At 42.0% G+C, this 19,034-nt stretch overlaps 1 protein-coding gene across 1 annotated transcript in view; it reads left to right on the forward strand.

Moving 5' to 3' along the window:
- The window catches only part of LOC144892242 (trans-1,2-dihydrobenzene-1,2-diol dehydrogenase-like), a 73,081-nt gene that overhangs the window by 25,425 nt on the left and 28,622 nt on the right, over window positions 1-19,034 (forward strand). Inside the window, exon 2 of the mRNA XM_078777859.1 lies at window positions 17,903-18,014. Within this exon, the coding sequence (XP_078633985.1) occupies window positions 17,903-18,014 (112 nt within the window). The remainder of the gene's footprint in view (window positions 1-17,902; window positions 18,015-19,034) is intronic.

Genomic DNA, 19,034 nt, shown 5'->3' on the forward strand with positions numbered 1-19,034 from the left:
TATCATCCGTATTATCACTGAGAATACAAGTTATGGGTTTTGGTTTCGATTTTGATTTCTGTGTATCACAAAATAATTGTATTATATCTTCAATATTATAATCATTTAGTTTGTTTTGAAGTTTAAATAAACCGATAATGTCTTCCTTTTTAAGACCCGCATTAAAACCCTGTGAGAGTAGTTGATACTCGGGTTGAAAACTTGACTTTGTAAAAATTATGAAATTATCATAATCAAAAAAATTAGGGCCAAGGAGCATCCTTAAAAGTAAACAGGTTTTTCCACATCCGCTTGAACCAACTATTAGACATCTCAATGAATTTGGAATGTTTTTATGGTCATTAAATTTTATCTTATTTTCCCAAACGGGTAAAAAATCATTCATTTATATATTTGGAAAACAAGTCATCAAACTTTTTTTGAGCTATTTTAGAAACTCTATATTTTATCCTGAGTTCGGGTTTAATTTCAAAATAATTCATTATTTTATTTATGTAGTATCTTGTATCAACATTTCCATTAAAATTATTTTGAATAATAAATATCATTAAACCCTTATACATTTCCTCAATACAAATAGTCTCTTCCCTTGAAAGAAATGGTGTATTATCATCACAATACTTAACATTCATCTCTCTTATTAATCTTGTAAAGTAATTCATTTTTGGTTCTAATTTAAGAGTTATATATATTTTTATTTATTTATTATTATTAATTAAAATTAAATCACAGAAAATACATTGTTTATATGAACCCTCATTATTAAGCCCTATTCTATCACAAGCTGGACAATTCTCTAATTTATCATATGGAGAGTCTGGAAATTCTAAATATCCTTCTATCATATTTATATAGTAAATGTTTACTTAAACTAAACGCAAGTTTATTAGCTAATAAATACAATGTTTCAAAACACAAAAGACAAATTTCAATCGATCTCTACTTCGGTACCAGCAGAAAAATATGTCAAAGATGTTAAATTGAACAAAGATAAATATGGAAATTTTTGGATTAAACCAGTTATGGAGAATAACATGTGTCCTTTTATTAAATTTATGGGACAAGTTATGTTAATTAATAACTCTATTAAAGTAAATTTGACAAAAGTTTCTCCACTACTACTGGCAATTTACTCAAAGCTTGAAAAGATCATTGATAAAGAAGCTTTGAAAATGAATGATAAGACCATCAACAATTCTAGAGGAAACATTTGTATATTCTTTAATAGACCCAAAGATGTGGGTGAAATTAATAATATGAATATTAGTGGTGAACTATCATTCCGTACCCTGATTATTAGAGATTATTTGAAAATAACATTTAATGTTAAAAATATTGTGGTTATTAGTTCTAATGAAAGAAAATATATAGATATTGATGGAAGTTTAATGCTATGTAAATGAGTGATATTGTCAGTCAATACTCTGAGAGTCTAGGATCTGAATATGATACTGAGAGTCTAGGATCTAAAGATAGTTATGATACTCATAGTTTGTGTTCAAATGATAGTTATGAGAGTAGTTTTATTGATGATGATAGTGAATCAATGAGTGATAGTGATAGTGATAGTGATTTTAGTGATGATAATTCAGTGTACACAAATGATAGTGTTCTCATTGAACTTAGATGATAGTGATGATGATGATGATTTTAGTGTTGAATTTTGTGATTAAAAAGCGCTTTACTTTTAGTATACCTGTAAAAAGGTGTTTTACTTTAAGTATAGTTTCATATATATAAAAAGCCTGTAAAAAGGCACTTTCTTCGAAGCACAGTTTCTACTATAAGTGTTTTACTTTAAGCACAGTTTCATCTTTAAAAAGCCTCTAAAAAAGCACTTTGTTTTAAGTATAATTTTACGATATAAATATGATCAAAGCAACGTATTGTGACGTTTGTGAACAAAAATATAAACAATACAAAAGACACCTTAAAACTAACAAACACACATTTAATCTACTTCACCTACTAGCTCCTATTCAGAAGGAAACAAAACACTGTTCTGTCTGTCATAAAAATATCCTCAAGAAAGGCTTCGAAAGACATCTTAAAACAAATCTACATTTATCAAATTTTATCACAACTAAAAACTCTGATGGTGCATTCAAAGGACATATTAAAATAAGAGTCTTTAACTTCAAACCTCCTGAACCAGAGTCTATAGTTGATGCTGTAGAAATAGTTAAACCTGCTGTTCAAACGTTGATTGAAAAAACACTAAAAGAAATGAAACCACTTAAATTTTATATGGGAGTAAAATTAGAAATGACAAAGGACGAAGGAGTTATAGATACACCCTACATGAGAACTGAGCCACACTTTATATCTTCATATCAAGATTTTAAAACATCAGGAGTCTCTGATGAACTTATTAAACAACAGCAAGATGTGGATAATTCAATCGTAGGAAGTGGATTCAATATTGGAAAAATTATTTACATAGACATTCATATTCTTAAATCAGATCCTCCAAAAGCTTCTTCTTACATTGATTTACCCAGTGTTATCAAAAATAGAAAAGCAGTTATCAATATCAAAAATAAAGACAATAAATGTTTTCTCTGGTCTATTCTAGCACACTTACATCCTCCATATTTTCATGATGAAAGAGTATCTCATTATAAAAAATATGAGAATACATTAAATACGAAAGATCTAAAGTTTCCTATGGCTTTAAATGATGTTCCTAAATTTGAAAAGATGAATAATTTATCAGTTAATGTTTATGGTCTAACAGAAACAAACAACATTCAGGTTTTAAAGCTTTCTGACAATAGTAAACAAACTCATATTAATCTTCTTTTTTTTAATTCAGAGGAAAATTCACATTATACATACATCAAAGATATTGCTAAATCAATAAAACCACAATTATGTAAAAGAACAAATAAAATATATATTTGTTTGTGTTGTCTTAACTTCTTCCATACACAAGAAAGATTAGATAAACATTCAAATTATTGTGGTGATCATAAATCAACGGTAATCAATATGCCTAAAGAAGGCTCAAAGATCACTTTCAAAGATGAAAATAAAACAATAAAACATCCATTTGTTATATATGCTGATTTCGAAAGTATTCCAGAAAAAATAGATACTGCTTCTCCAGATCCAAAAGAATCATACACAAATAAATATCAAAAACATACTCCTTGCGGTTTTTGTTATTATATCAAATCATCCGTTGGTGATAAATATAACAAGTTAGAGGAGTATAAAAAAAAAAAAAAAAAAAAAAAGTTAGAGGAGTATAGAGGCTCAAATACCCCAGAGGAGTTTGTGAAACGACTAGAAAAAGACTGTGTCCGATTAACCAAGATAATGAGAGAAACCAATAAACCAATGTCCTTGACGAGTGAGGAGAAAAGGGAATTTAGAAAAAACAATGTCTGTCATATTTGTGAGGAAAAAATTGGTAAAGGTTTAAAGGTTAGAGATCATTGTCATCTCACTGGTAAATATAGAGGTCCAGCTCATCAAAGTTGTAATATTAATTATAAACTCCCCTCTTTCATTCCCGTCTTTCTTCATAACAACGCTCATTATGATACGCATCTATTTATTAATGAACTTTAAAAGACATCTGGACACATTTCAGCAATTCCTAACACGGATCAGAAATACATTTCATTCACAAAAACAATTCACACATCTCCTATTACTCATATCAGATTTCTTGATCCATTTAAATTCATGGCAAGTCCATTGGCTAACTTGGTTCAAAATCTAAAAGAGTTTCCATGTCTTTCAGAGTATTTTTCAGATGAAGATTTACTAACACAAAAGGGAATTTACCCCTATGACTATATGGACTCATTTGAGAGATTCAATGAAACACAACTTCCTTTAAAAGAAAATTTCTATAACAAATTAGGTCAAGCAGCCATCAATCATCTGGACTGGTCTCCCATCTCTACCGCCTCTGACATCAACTCATCCTGGGAATTCTTTCAAAGTAAATTGCTCTCTCTCATGCACAGATTTATACCATCTCGTCTTCAGTTGTCATACCCTTCCTCCCGTCCATGGTACACGGAATCTTGTGGTGAGGCTGTTGCCCTGAAACAACTTGCTTTCGTCTCCTGGAAAGCAAATCCAACGGAAGGAAATCTCATTTCCTTTCACAAAGCCCGAAACAAGTGTGTGTCCACCCTCAGGAGAGCCAGGAAACAATATCTCACCATTCTCAAGACCGAACTCTCTTATCTGTCTCCCTCTTCCAAATCCTGGTGGCGTCTGGTCAAATCTGTTTCTGGTGTTTGTTCCCCCTCCATCCCCTCCCTCACCTCAAACGGCTTAACGGCTGACTCCGCACGTGAAAAAGCTGAATGCCTCAACTCTGTGTTTGCCTCTAAATCTTGTGTCCCAAACCCATCCCTCTCTGTACCCACCGTACCCAGTCGTACCCAGCTGCTCCTGGACTCTGTGTCCTTTCCTCCTGACAAGGTGGAAAAGTTTCTGGCAACCCTCGACTCTGATTCTGCAACTGGTCCTGACGGCATCAGCCCACGGGTCCTAAAATCATGTTCTTCTGCACTTTCACTCCCTCTTTCTGTTCTCTTCACCCTCTCTTTTGCTCAAGGTCATCTGCCATCTGCTTGGAAATCAGCCAACATCACCGCTTTGCACAAAAAAGGTGCAAAAACAGATCCCAGCAACTACAGACCAATCAGCCTTCTCCCAATTATCAGCAAAGTCATGGAATCCATCATTGCTTCAGATATTAAATCTTTCCTCTTCTCCAATGGCTTGATCTCTGATCATCAATTTGGTTTCAGACCTGGTCACTCTACTCTGGACATGCTGCTTCTGCTTTCTCAACAATGGATGGAGGTCCTCAACGCCAAACAGGAAATTAGAGCTGTCTCCCTTGACATTTCACGTGCCTTCGATACGGTCTGGCACCCTGCCCTGCTCTCCAAACTCTCCTCCTTTGGTATCCATGGAAATCTCCACGCATGGCTGGCGGACTTCCTCTCTGGTCGTAGTCAACGTGTGGCCCTGAATGGGTTTCTCTCATCTCCTCTTCCTGTTCAGGCTGGAGTTCCCCAAGGTAGTGTTCTGGGCCCTGTGCTTTTTCTGGTCTTCATCAATGATCTCTCTGACTCTCTTGAAAATCCTCTCTATCTCTTTGCTGACGACCCTACTCTCTGTCGCTCCATTCCTCATCCCTCAGATCGGCAGTCTGCAGCCTCCTCACTCTCTGCAGACCTGGACAAAATCACAGACTGGTCAAACAAGTGGAACATGTCTTTCAATCCTGACAAATCTCACACTCTTACAATGTCTCTCCGAAAGGACCGACTGGACAACCCTCCCATCTACTTTCTCAACAATCCTCTCCAAGAAGTTCTGTCACTCAAGCTTTTGGGTCTCACTATCTGCCATGATCTTTCTTGGGAAAACCACATTTCCAAGCTGGCCTCCAAAGCCAGTCGCCGACTGGGCATCCTCCGTCGTGCGAAGTCCTTCCTTGGCACACCTGAGCTCCTCACCACATACAAGGCTTTCATCCGCAGCTCAATGGAATACTGTTCCCCCCTCTGGGCTGGTGCTCCTGCCTCACACCTTGCTCGGCTTCACGCTGTTGAGGCCAAAGCTTTCAGAATCATTGGAATCTCCTGCGATGTAGTCAACGCCGAGGGCCTTTCACTCACTCACCGCAGGCAGGTTGGTGGTCTTTCTGTCTTCTACCGACTCCTCTCCGGCCTTGCTCCCCCAGCTCTCTCTGTGCTCTGTCCCCCCAATATTCCTTCAGGTCGCACAAGATCTGCCTGCAACCCTCTTCTGGTTAAACTGCCAAAGTCTAGGCTCTCTGCTCACCTTCACTCTTTCATTCCCCTTTTCTCCCGCCTCTGGAACAAACTCCCCCACTCCCTTCAATCCCACTCCTCCCTCCAGGTCTTTAAAACAGCTGTTCACCACCATCTCTTATCTTCCCCCATCGAAAACCTTGATCTTTTCTACCCCCGGTAATTCACCCCAGAGTCCTTGCAGTGTTCATATGTTTTAATCCTCTCCCACCTCCCCCCAAGTCCTCCCGATGTCCCTGCTCTCAAATGTTGTGTTTGTGTCCTTCCCCCTCTCTTTGTGTCCTTCCCCCTCTCTCCCCATCTTGTCTACCGCTCCCCTTGTTTTTTGTGTTTTGTGTGTCGGTTTGTCTTTTTGTGTGATTAATGTTAGCTCTTTCACGAGCCTCGATCTTGTATACAAAAAAAAAAAAAAAAAAAAAAAAAAAAAAAAAAAAAAAAAAATTAAACAACAGTCATATATCTGATAAAGATTATGTACACGCACAAAATGTTTGGGAAAAATATAACATCAAGAATCTTGGCGAGTATCACGATTTGTATCTCAAAACTGATGTGCTTTTATTGGCCGATGTATTTAAAGCCTTTAGATCTGTTTGTCGCACTGGATATGGATTGGATCCTGCTCACTACTACACAGCACCTGGATTGGCTTGGAGCGCGATGTTGAAAATGACAAAACAAGATTTGGATTTGATACCCGATGTTGATATGCTTTTGATGATTGAAAAGGCAAAAAGAGGTGGAATTTCACAAGTCTGCTCGAGCAGATACGCAAAAGCAAATAACAAATATCTTCCAAATTATGATTCAACGAAAGAGAGTTCTTACTTGATGTACTATGACGCAAACAACTTGTATGGCTGGGCAATGTCTCAAGCTCTTCCTTATGGAAAACTTAGATGGGTAAAGGAAAAAGACTACAAAAAGGTTTTACAAGATGTATGTATCTCTACACAAAAAGAATTGGATGATTCAAAGGTTGGTTATTATTTTGAGGTCAATTTAAAATATCCTGAAGAACTTCATATCAAACATAAAGATCTTCCATTTGCTTGTGAGAAAAAGTCCAAAGAAAGAATGGTTGAGTGATTATCAACAATCGTTTGATATAGGTGAATCAACAGAAAAATTACTTACTACATTATATAAGAAGAAAAATTATGTTCTACACCAAAGAAATTTGCGACAATATTTATCAAAAGGTCTAAGAGTAGAGAAGATCCATTGGGTTCTAAAGTTCAATCAAAGTCATTGGCTAAAGGAGTATATTGATTTTAATACACAAAGAAGAACAGAGTCAAAAACAGATTTTGAGAAAGACTTTTATAAATTGATGAATAATGCAGTCTTTGGTAAGACCATGGAGAATGTGAGGAAAAGACAAAATATCAGACTATCAACATCTTGGGAACAAGCATCAAAATTAATTAATAGACCGAGTTTTACTAGAGCTGAGGTCTTGACTGAGAACTTTTGTGCGATCCATTTGATTAAAGAGAGTATTGAAATGGACAAACCTATTTATATTGGAACATCAATTCTTGATTTATCAAAGTCATTAATGTATGATTATTTTTATAATAACTTGAGGAAGAAATATCAAAATGATGTTAATCTACTTTATATGGATACAGATAGTTTTATTTTGAAAATTAATACTAACGATGTTTATTCAGACATGAAAAGGGACATTAATATCTATGACACTAGTAATTATAGTCCAGAGAGTGAGTTGTTCTCTTCTAAAAATAAAAAGGTGATTGGAAAGTTCAAGGATGAATTAGGAGGAAATGTTATGAGTGAATTTGTGGGATTGAGGTCAAAGGCTTATGCTTATAAATAGGGGAAGGCAGGGCAAGTTGAGCCAGTTTTTGTTATTGGAATGTTAGGACTGAACTTACTGATGATCTTGCACAAATGAGTATCTTGCCTTCTAATTTAATCCTTGGGAAACATTTTGTAGCTAGTTCTTACTTTCTATCCCCACACTGAAAGTCACTGTGACCTTTGAAAAAACGGAGGCCAAATGGCTCAACTTGCCCCGCCTGAGGGGTAAGTTGATCCAACCTCTGGGGTAAGTTGTACCACATAGGGGTAAGTTGATCATTGCCCCAAATAAAGATAACTAAAGTAGAAAACCATTGTTTTGCCAGGAAAATATTTAATGTTGTAAAGTTCTACAACACTGAACGAAATGATTACCTTGTGGTCATGGTTATAGTAATCAGTTACGAACAAATTGAGTCACTCTCAAAGAAAAACAAGATTGTCAACTGTGGTAAGAAAAGTCAACTCAATCCACCTGTCACAGTTTCAAGTCACAATTAAACAAAAAGTATCCAAAATAGTTGATCATTGCCCCAAATAAAGATAACTGAAGTACAAAAATTGGTCTGCCTGAAAAATATTTAATGTACTTGTTACAACACTGAACGAAATATTTACATGTGCCTTGTGTTCATGGTTATAATTCGATGTGGCAGCTGGATTGAGTTGAAAACAGCTGCCACAGTTTTAAGTCACAATAAAACAAAAGTGTCCCAAATACACCCAGAAAGGCCAACAGTCAGTCTGTGGCAGGCAATTAAGGCACAATATCTTGCTCATCAATGCCAGCTTCATAATTTGGATCTGGAACTAAAACTAAAACATGTCAGAAATCAAGTCAATTAAGCTGCCAAATTGACGAGTCACAATTGAACACAAGCTGTCCAGAACAACGGGCAGAACTGCCAACGCACTTAGGCTGTGGCAGCTTACGCCCGATGTCTTCCAGTTCAAATCCTGCTTCATCCTTTGGGTTTGGAACAAACACTGGGTTGTCAGATCCAACTTTTCCAGCAACCTTCTGCAGGAAGACACCTTCAAACTGAAATTCCTCTCCATTCAGTACATCAACCCGAGCAATGTAATGCACAAATCTTGATTTGCCAGCACATTTGCCCGAGCTTTGCTCGGAGCACTTGAAATGGCAGCACGGCAAGGAATGCTCCCCGGGGAGTGGAGATGGTACACCCAGTGTGGTGCAGGCTCGCAATGTATCCAATGACCAGGGTAATAATATGGTATTCTGTAAGCGCTTTGAGCCTTTGGGGAAAAGTGCATTATAAATGCTAATTATTATTATCTCCACCAACATGAGTTGGCAAGTTGAGCCATGGCTCAACTTGCCCCGTATGTTCTGGCTCAACTTACCCCAGTCTGAACTTTCTGAGATGTCTCCACATACACACATATTCTATGCATCCATCGTATTAAAGTCTATGACAAGAATGGAGACACATACCTGGACTAACAATTGTCATCTGATATCCATATTATATCTATGCTGCATATGGAAGAAACGTGAACTTACCTGTTTTACACCTTTTTACTTTTATGGCTGAAAATTGGATTTTTCCCTCTGCAACACTGGTTTCTGTTTCAATTTAGAAAACAATATGGCAGAATTTGGAGTTATGCAATGGGGCATCTATAGATGGCGCCACCACAAAGTCTGACTCATTCATAACTGGCTGGGAGGTGGTGGCCCAACTTACCCCTATGCTCAACTTGCCCCGCCTTCCCCTACATTGTGAATAATGTTGAAAAGACTGATAACAAGTTAAAAGGTGTAAAGAAAAATGTTATTAAAGAAACAATAAACTTTAAGCATTATTATAACTGTTTAACAACAAAGAAAGAAGAGTTTAGAAAGATTAATGGAATAAGAAGTTATAAACATCAATTATATTCAGAAGAGGTGAATAAGAAAGCATTGGGGGCTTTTGATGATAAGAGGTTTATTTTAGAAAATGGAATTGATAGTCTCCCTTATGGTTATATAGGTATATAAGTGATAAGTTAAAAAGGGGGTTAGGGAATTTAACGGGCTACCGCCGCCTTTTTTACTATTACATAAATGATAGAACCAAGTATCAACCAGACTAAAGAGTGGAGGTGTAATCAACCTTGGTATATAAATGGAAAACATAATGAATGTGAAAAATATCAAATAAGACTTATTGAAAAGGCAACTGGTAAAAAAGTTCACAAAACAAATAAGAGAATTAATTTAAATACTGGTGAGTTGGGTGAAAAAGATGGAAATATTTTTGAGTGGACGGAAAACTTTGATGGTTATCAGGAAAATATATACTTTAATTTAAAAATGGTGTGTGGGAGAGGAGGAGGTCAAGCAAGAACATTGAGGGAGGTTTATCATTTTATCAGAGCTCAGTTAAAATATCTTGAAAAAGAACCAAACTCAAACCTCTTCTTTAATAATATATTAGATGGTGAAAAGAGTTGTAGGAGAATTAAATTATTTCCTACACATAAACAAATATTTGTAGGATCATTGTTTCAGTGGTCTACTAAACAACAATGATCATTGATAGTAAGAGTAAAAGGCCCATAAGACCAAGGGGGTCAGGAATAGAGGTGTTAAGGGGAAATGAAGAAAAGTGATGGTGAGAGGAAAATTTACATGTAAGTGAATGGAGATTTGGGGCTGTCCAAGGGAACAACATTTATCATCTACTCCCGCCCCCCGTGGCGAGCCACGGGCTTGTAGCCTTACTTGGGCATGGAGGTGAACAGCCCCGCCCCCCGTGGCGAGCCACGGGCTTGTCTCTTCTCGGCGACCCCGCCCTTCTTGTCCAAACAGAGCATGGAGCACATATACACTATGACGGTGAAAGCTGCTTCCAAACCAGGCCCAGTTGAGAGGGCGCGCACCCCACGCTTGTCCAGCGGTTTTTCACAGAGAGGGAGCGTTTGGCTGGGAAATGCAATCCTTGAAGGGGACCTATCTTATGTCATTTGGTGCAATGCAGTCAATTAATGGGAAACACAGCCTTAAACTAATACACATAATAAGGAAATAACTATTCAGAAGGGTATATGATTTTCTACGTGCATGCGATGGATTAACTAAGGGGACGACCTTTGATCTTTACACTTAACGGAGGTATTTACAAGGATCATTACACTATTTACAGAGGGTGATATTTACAACAATTACAGGATTCTCAAATCCGCAACACTGCACCCTCATCCTCCAGGCACGTCCCGGGCCTATAAAACTTTAAGTTAGTGTGGCACGTAGGTGTAATTCCCTCTACAATTAACCTGACCCTGAGTGTGACAGTTTTAAAACACAAATAAGTATGTCCCTCTGCTGCATTGCACCCTACCTAACAGATTCACACCCACAGGATAACCAAATTGCGGAATGGTTTTCAAACTAAACATGTACGGTGGGGAGCATTATTTGCAAGTGACGCTGATTGTATTTACACTGCAACCCAGGACCTGCGATTTTTCTTTTCTCGGGGGGGGGGGGGGGGGGAAGGGGGGGAGGGAGACAGTTTGCCCTGCATCGACGCACCAGAAAGCACCAAGAACGCAACAAAACACCATCAAGCACCACAAAGCACCCTTTGGTGCACAGTCATCACAGTTCATGAACTAGAACGGGCACTCGGTAGAGCGCATACCTTCGCCGCAGCTACTGTTCTGTACTTGGCATGGGAGTGTAGGGAACAGAACAGTGAACAGTTTGGTGCTGATTTCATGCAAATCGGATAAGAATTGACCGAGTTATGACAAAAAACGCTCATTTTGCAAGGTCGTGACCCCCCTGACCTTTGACCCCCAACCGCTAACAATGGTAATGTCTTCACTGGGTCATGTCGTATATCACAAGATCGAGCATTGAATTCTGAACATTTTGGCATTAGTTGCATGCCAATTGGATAAAAATTGACCGCGCTATGGTAAAAATACGATTTTGACCTTTTCGTGACCTTGACCTTGACCTTTGACCCGATTGCTCCCAAAATCTAATCAAATGTGTCCCGTATAATAACCAATCATCCCACCAAATTTCATGCAATTCGGTTGAATACTTTTTGAGTTATGCGAATAACATACACACACACACACACACAGACATACAAATAAATACACAGCGATCAAAACATAACCTTCCGCTTTTGCGAAGGTAATAAAAATAAAAACAAACCCTTGGTGGTGTCTTGCTCTTCGGCTCCCTCTGCTGGCTATTGTTCTCTTCCTGATGTTGTCTTTCTTCTTTGCTGGCGGCCTATTTGCAATAATAAAAAGGCACACAATGCGTCCATCTTTTATTTATTTATGGCCCACAGGGCCGACTATGTGTGGTTCACCTGTGGCATAGGTGCCCTGTGACCAAGGTCCGCCAGCAAGATCTCGGGCCTTCATGGCCGGTTCCAGCAGAGGGGCCATGCCCCAACCCATGGGGTCCATCAGTGGTGCAGGGGGGCCCACAGGGGCCGACTATGGGTGGTTCACCTGTGGGCTTGGTGCCACCTCACCGGGTCCGCAAGCAAGATCGTGGCCGGTCCCAGCCGAGGGGCTATGCCCCAACCCGTGGGGTCCATGAGTGGTACTCAGCCACAGACATGTGGTCCATAAGTGGTGCTTGGATGCAGGCAGCTGGTTGCGAGGATTCGGGCACACCGACGCGGCCCCCCTGCACGCTCCCCTCAGTGCCCAGAGAGCACGATCCATGGGTCAGGGAAGGAAGACAGAGAAGACAAGTGAGTGAGGGGTAAGGGCGCAAGGGTACACAAAAAATCTACACATTACTAATTCGTCGCTACTGTCACGGCTTCCCCATATTTCCCCTATACCAAATTCGTCACAATCCCATTAATCCAAAATTTGCCATCACACAATTCATCATCAGTCACTCCTAAGGAGGAAGAGATGGAATTACGCACAATGTCACACCCACGTCATGATGCGTCTCACATTCCAAACATTTGCACAAAAATAATAAAAACAACAAACCATGGCACGGTGTGGAGTTTTGTCACCTCAAGTGAGTGGATGTAGATGGTGCGAGGAGATTCTTAATCCTAACTATCCTCTAAATGACTTTAATACACTTTACACTACCCGGGGTCTTTCCCTGCCAATCCATTGGCCAACTTACTCTATGGGTTCTACCAACCAATTCCCATTGACCAAACTGTGGTGCTTCATCAATTTGCAGTCTCACTCCCCCGGTTCAACTCCCTGTGCCTTTGCACAATTTCAGGACTGGGTCGTGTGGCTCTCCCAGCAGGTCTACCCACCTGTACACCTCCACCACTGCAGTTACCTCCGAGCTTACCTGCTCCTTACCCTAACCTCTCTAACTGGGGAAGGCCCTCTGGCGCTCTCCCCACTCGGTGCCCTCCGTGGCACTGGGCTACCCGGGTCCGTCCTCTGGATCCTCGGGCCCCATCCACAACTCTAACGGCTCCCAGAGCCCACCTGCGGCCTCACCTGGCCGACATCCTAACAGTGGCGGAGTGCCCATTTAACTACACACACTAACAGGCTACACGCCCAGCCATTTCCACGTCACTAATGCACCCATCCAAACACCATTCTTCCAACACGCACCACAGATGCCAATATCCAACCACAATTTACCTACTCCCTCTACCTAACTCTTAAACTACCCTCCCTGGGTATTCGTGATGGGGTCCATCCTCCCCATCCACTGCCTTCGCACCATCCACTCCACTCCACAGTTTTCACCATACTCACTCCACACCATCCATTCCATACTCCATATATTCCAGACTCCATGTATTCCACACAACCATTCTCCATACACCTGTATTTGCACACCTGTGCCATCACACCTGGTGCCTCCTGCACTCTCCTTCCTCCCAGGCTTCTTCAATCATTCAATACAGTGCACAACCACAATTGTTCCTCATGCACTGCTCCATACACTTTCACGCTCAATACAACTCACAATCGCACTTTTCACCATACACTTCTAACTCTGCAAACCATTGCCTCAGGCGCCCAGATTTTCCCACGTTCACACACACATCCTTCCCGAGCATTGCCTAGCAATTCCTCATTTGCTCGATATCAAGATTCTCACACACACACACGGCATCATCTGATCTACCTACTCCCCTCTGAAACTCGCACTTCCCAGTCGCCCCTTATATTATTGCACTCCCTCGTTGTTATAATCCAAACTAATCTCTCTATGTCCCCGACAACCTGTCCAATGTCACTACTTAAATCTCCAGTTACCTATGGTCAATCTTCTCTAGATCCCTATCATTTTATCCTAACCCTCCCTCGGCGAGCTGACACTGCCAAAAACCCCATAAAACTATAGCTCATGTGCCCCGTTTGTGTGAGGGATGGCAGAGTTGCCATCCCACCACATCGGGCATCTCCTACTATTAATTTTGCCCATCCAATTTCCTGCAAATCAAAATTTGCCAATCACTGACAAGCATTCTACCAATCATTTGCCAATCATCAAATTTTGCCAATCACTTCTGCCAATCCTATTCACTATTCTAAATTTCGGATCAAAAACACTATCATCATCATCACAGTCCGCTATATCTGAGCCTCGGTGCGTCGTTACCTCATTAAAATTCGGCTTCGCAAAGCCGAGAAATGAATTCGGGTGGTTTGGTCGCCTGCAGGTTGAGTCCGTCCGGCATTCGGTTCAAGGGAGGCGGTTTGCTCGGCCCGAGATTCTATGGCCCATCGCGGCACGGAGCCTTCCGGTCTCCCGCCCGAAGGCCCGATCTCACCCGGCCGGAACGCCGGCCCCATGAGGGGGCGCCGTCCCGACCCTTCTTACCTGCCCTTGAACCGGACCGGTCGCCTTGCCCGGCAAGGCCCGGACTCGACCGTGCGGGGCGGGGCCAGGCCCGAATCGGCAACGATGCTTCGAAGAGAAGCGACGCAACACCGATCCGCGCTGGGCCTCGCATCCAACAAAGCACACCGCGCCCCGAGTGCCCACGTCGGCTATCCGTCGCCCTAAACGCTGCCCCGTTTAACGTCGATGCCTTACTCGCCTGCTTACACGCATACGCGACCCTTTTCACACTCACAAAACCCGGAGTCTCGGCGCCTCCAGTGCATCCCACACACTCCGTCCATTCCACCACCGCACTCCCTGTTACACACCACACCTCTCGCGCAACCCCTTGCGCACTCTCGCCATTCGCACACTTCCTTAACACACCTCGTGCACCGTCTTGCGCACTCTCCCTCGGTACGCACTCCGTACCACTCATGGGGGTGCACTCTTGCATCCACCCACTCACGCGCTCCGATGTGCCCTGCCGCACATGCGCCACAACCAACTCAGGTGTGCGTTCTCGCAATCCAGATGTGCATTCCTTCTTACCTGCCACAGCCCACTCGTACTCCGTGTCACTCTTACTACCACACTCTGTCATGCGTTCACTCTCACTCTCGACAGCACACTCACTCCTCGGCGCGCACTTTTTCCTCACAAGCGTGCCATTTCCACTCACAGGGTACCCTTCACCAACGCCCGGATGCTTTCTCGATCCCAAGCGCACGAAAATTCTTTTGTCACCAAACATCCTCCTGCAAAATCTCCCCGCACAATACACAGCACGACTCACCTGGGTGGCTTCTTCTTCTTCTTTGCTCCAACATCTGCAAACTTTCATTTGGGTTAAGCACAGCATCGTGATGTGAACATGGACTTTGTACAGGCTCCATTTCTTCCTTCAATTCCTGGGCTACCTCCGTCGTCTTTTCAATTTCAATTCCCGCTACTTGTTTTTCTTTATTCACCTCAACGACTGCTGGCTTTAATAAAATTTTCTCTACCACAGCGTTCGCCGGCTTTTCCAAACCCCGGGTCGCGATCTCTATACCCGTCATATTACCCGCGCTTTGCTCCGCCTCGCTCAACCAGCGCTTCTCGACCCGCTTTACCTCGTCATGCACCCGTGTGCCCCTCCCGCTCAACCTGCGGTCAACCTCCCTCTCGGCTTCCCTCACCTCATATGCGGCTTGCCCCCTCGCCAACCCCTCATTAATTTCTTTAATTTGGTTTCCCAATTGCTTTCCATTGGCCCTCATTGCTCCTATCATTCTGCTTTCCATTCCCTCCATTTGGCTTCCCATTTCTGCCCTTGATTTGTCCCCCTCTATTCTCAGCATCGCGGTGAATTGCGCTACGAAGTCCCCCACATCAAAGCCTGCTGGTAGTGGTACAGCGGGCGCGGCTACCGCGCGCTCGTGCGAGGTGCCATTTTGTGCGCCTGAAACCTCGTGCGCGAGGGCGCCATCTTGTGCACCTGAATCCTCTGCGACCACATCCTCATTGCTCTCCTCCTCTCTCTCCCCCATATACATTTCCCTGGGGTCCTGGGTCGCTTCTACCCCTTCTATGTCCCCCACCGGCACCCGATCGCCTTGACCATCCATGGCACGATTTTTTAAATTTAGAGTGTAAAATAAAATTTTGGCCACTCGTAATTTGAGTGCGCTAAGCGTACTTCAGGTCCGAATCTCGCTCCTGACACCAATTGTTGTGGCCAATAGTACAATTGGTGTCCAAAATTTGGGCTAAATAAATTTAGTCCCAGGTTCGAATCCCAACTCCTGACTACCAATTGTTGCGGATCTCACCCCCGGCCCCTTTTCCTCTTACCAAGGGGGGATTAGTCCCCTTGTCTGCGACTGACCGACGTGAGTCCTGAAGCTCCCCAGCTCCCTCCAGAGAGGCAGGTGAGCAACCTCGTTCGAGACCGCGGACAAGATGTTATTTGCCGAGTGGATTGGCAGCCACGGCTCGAACCATTAGCAATACTACACCCGATCCTAAACGTTGGCCAAATCGTGCCACAGGTATTCAATGGGGAAATCACTAAAACGAAACGGATGTAAAGGAAAGAAGGCAAGGTAGGAAGAACAGGGATTTATTACTAACTATTATGTACAAGACCAAAGAAACCTAGGAAGAAAGAAAAATACGAAAATAAAGACAGAAGGAGAAGAAGACACAGTGCAATTCTACTTATACAAGCTTAACTTATTCCCAGGGACAACACAGACTAACAGACGACATTCAGACTTACCCGGGGATGATGACAGGAATGGCAGGAGGTTCGTTCATCTGGCGAGGTTCCGTTCCGACCCACGACTCTCTCTCTCTGTCGGTAAAACTGGGATTCTCCTCTCCAGTACCTCGAACCCAGCTCCAGCCTCGAACCCAGCTCAGCAGCACGCACCCCGCTCTCGTACCAGTTCTCGTACCAGCCAAGTAGCATGTCCTCTCGCATGTCCTCTACTTGCGCGATTGTCGCACGCATATATCAAGCGGGGTCGTGACATGCCCTCGGCCGTTTGGGTACCGCCCCCGTGCTCTGTTTTGGTGGCCTTGTATGGCAATGCCACGGTCTTGTTACCTTATTTGGGTATGGAGTTGAACAGCCCCGCCCCCCCCCCCCCCCCCCGTGGCGAGCCACGGGCTTGTAGCCTTACTTGGGCATGGAGGTGAACAGCCCCGCCCCCCGTGGCGAGCCACGGGCTTGTAGCCTTACTTGGGCATGGAGCTGAACAGCCCCGCCCCCCGTGGCGAGCCACGGGCTTGTCTCTTCTCGGCGACCCCGCCCTTCTTGTCCAAACAGAGCATGGAGCACATATTCACTATGACGGCGAAAGCTGCTTCCAAACCAGGGCCAGTTGAGAGGGCGCGCACCCCACGCTTGTCCAGCGGTTTTGCACATAGAGGGAGAGTTTGGCTGGGAAATGCAATCCTTGAAGGGGACCTATCTTATGTCATTTGGTGCAATGCAGTCAATTAATGGGAAACACAGCCTTAAACTAATACACATAATAAGGAAATAACTATTTAGAAGGGTATATGATTTTCTACGTGCATGTGATGGATTAACTAAGGGGACGACCTTTGATCTTTACACTTAACGGAGGTATTTACAAGGATCATTACACTATTTACAGAGGGTGATATTTACAACAATTACAGGATTCTCAAATCCGCAACAATATATATATATATATATATATATATATATATATATATATATATATATATATATATATATATATATATATATATATATACCGCAGTTGATTCCGCTGCTGAAACTGCCACTCCTGGTGGCCCTTGTCAGCCTGGACTGGAAGTGTTAACCTGGACCAAATAAGTCGCCTCCTGATATGGAAGATAATGATGATCAAAATGTGACTGACTTTGGCTTTTAGTGTAACTTTTTTTTTTTTTTTACTCCTGCTTACAGGTGGTTGCTGTTGCAGCTAGGGATGTCGGCAAGGCGAAGTCTTTTGCTCAGCTCTATGGAATTCCAAAGGCCTTTGGCTCATATGCAGAGCTGGCACAGGACCCAGATATTGGTAATCCATTAATCCATCAATTGACCTTTTGGAGTCTACAACGTTGGCACACCATTTGTGACCAAATACACACAACACACATACATTTGATTATAATGAATAGATGTTTGTTTTGTTGATGTTCATGTGAACTTTTTTTTTTTTTTTCTTTCATTCAGTACAGGGAATGTGTTTTATAGAAGTAGCATTTTATTGCCCATCTTAAATCCTGTCATACATACATAATGGCACTCGGTGGAGCACATACTTCCTTCAGGCTGAACAGTTTACGTTTTGTATCACACTGATACAGTCACCGGATCTGCATCTGGACCTAAAACAAAATCGAATTGGCTTGATTTTGTCACCGACCCAACTCATCCACAAAGTTTTCTTGCAATCCGACCACAAATTTTTGATATACTAGACGGATTTATGAAAAAAGGCCATGTAATAAGCTTCTAGGTGCATTTTGGGGTAAAAGTTGTAAAGTTAAAGTAAAAGAGCTGCATGTGTATACATGATATATAAATGCTTGTTCAAATAAATTGTCCAAAAATGGCAATTTCGTGGCCATTTTGTTTATGCTAATTAGCAGATCAAAAACTCAAAATTCGGCTTGGGAGCCGGGTTAATCGAATTCAGCATACGCTAATTATGTTAAAAAGTGAGGTTCACAACTTTTAACCCAAAAATGCACCCATCATTTACATTTCTCAGAAATCCGTCTCATCTATCGTGGTGGAAAGGGCCATGTTATTAACTCACCATTTGTGGGGTATATAGAGTACTATATATCTTCACTCAGTTCTGTCAGTAAACCTTATTTCATGGATGTCAGGATTTCTCTAAATTTATTAATTTAGTGTTATTAACAGCATTAGCGACTGTTTAAAAAGCTAAGCATACGTGTTTGTGGTTTATAATATTTTTACTTCCTGTAGAAGCCGTTGCTCACACAGAAACACCATTATATAAACATTATTAAACACGTTATCACTGCAGGAAAAACGCCTTGGGGAAGTGGGACATTGTTAGTAT

The sequence above is a fragment of the Myxine glutinosa genome, chromosome 1 (assembly GCF_964187855.1).
Source record: "Myxine glutinosa chromosome 1, kmMyxGlut1.1, whole genome shotgun sequence".
In the NCBI taxonomy this organism is placed as follows: domain Eukaryota; kingdom Metazoa; phylum Chordata; class Myxini; order Myxiniformes; family Myxinidae; genus Myxine; species Myxine glutinosa.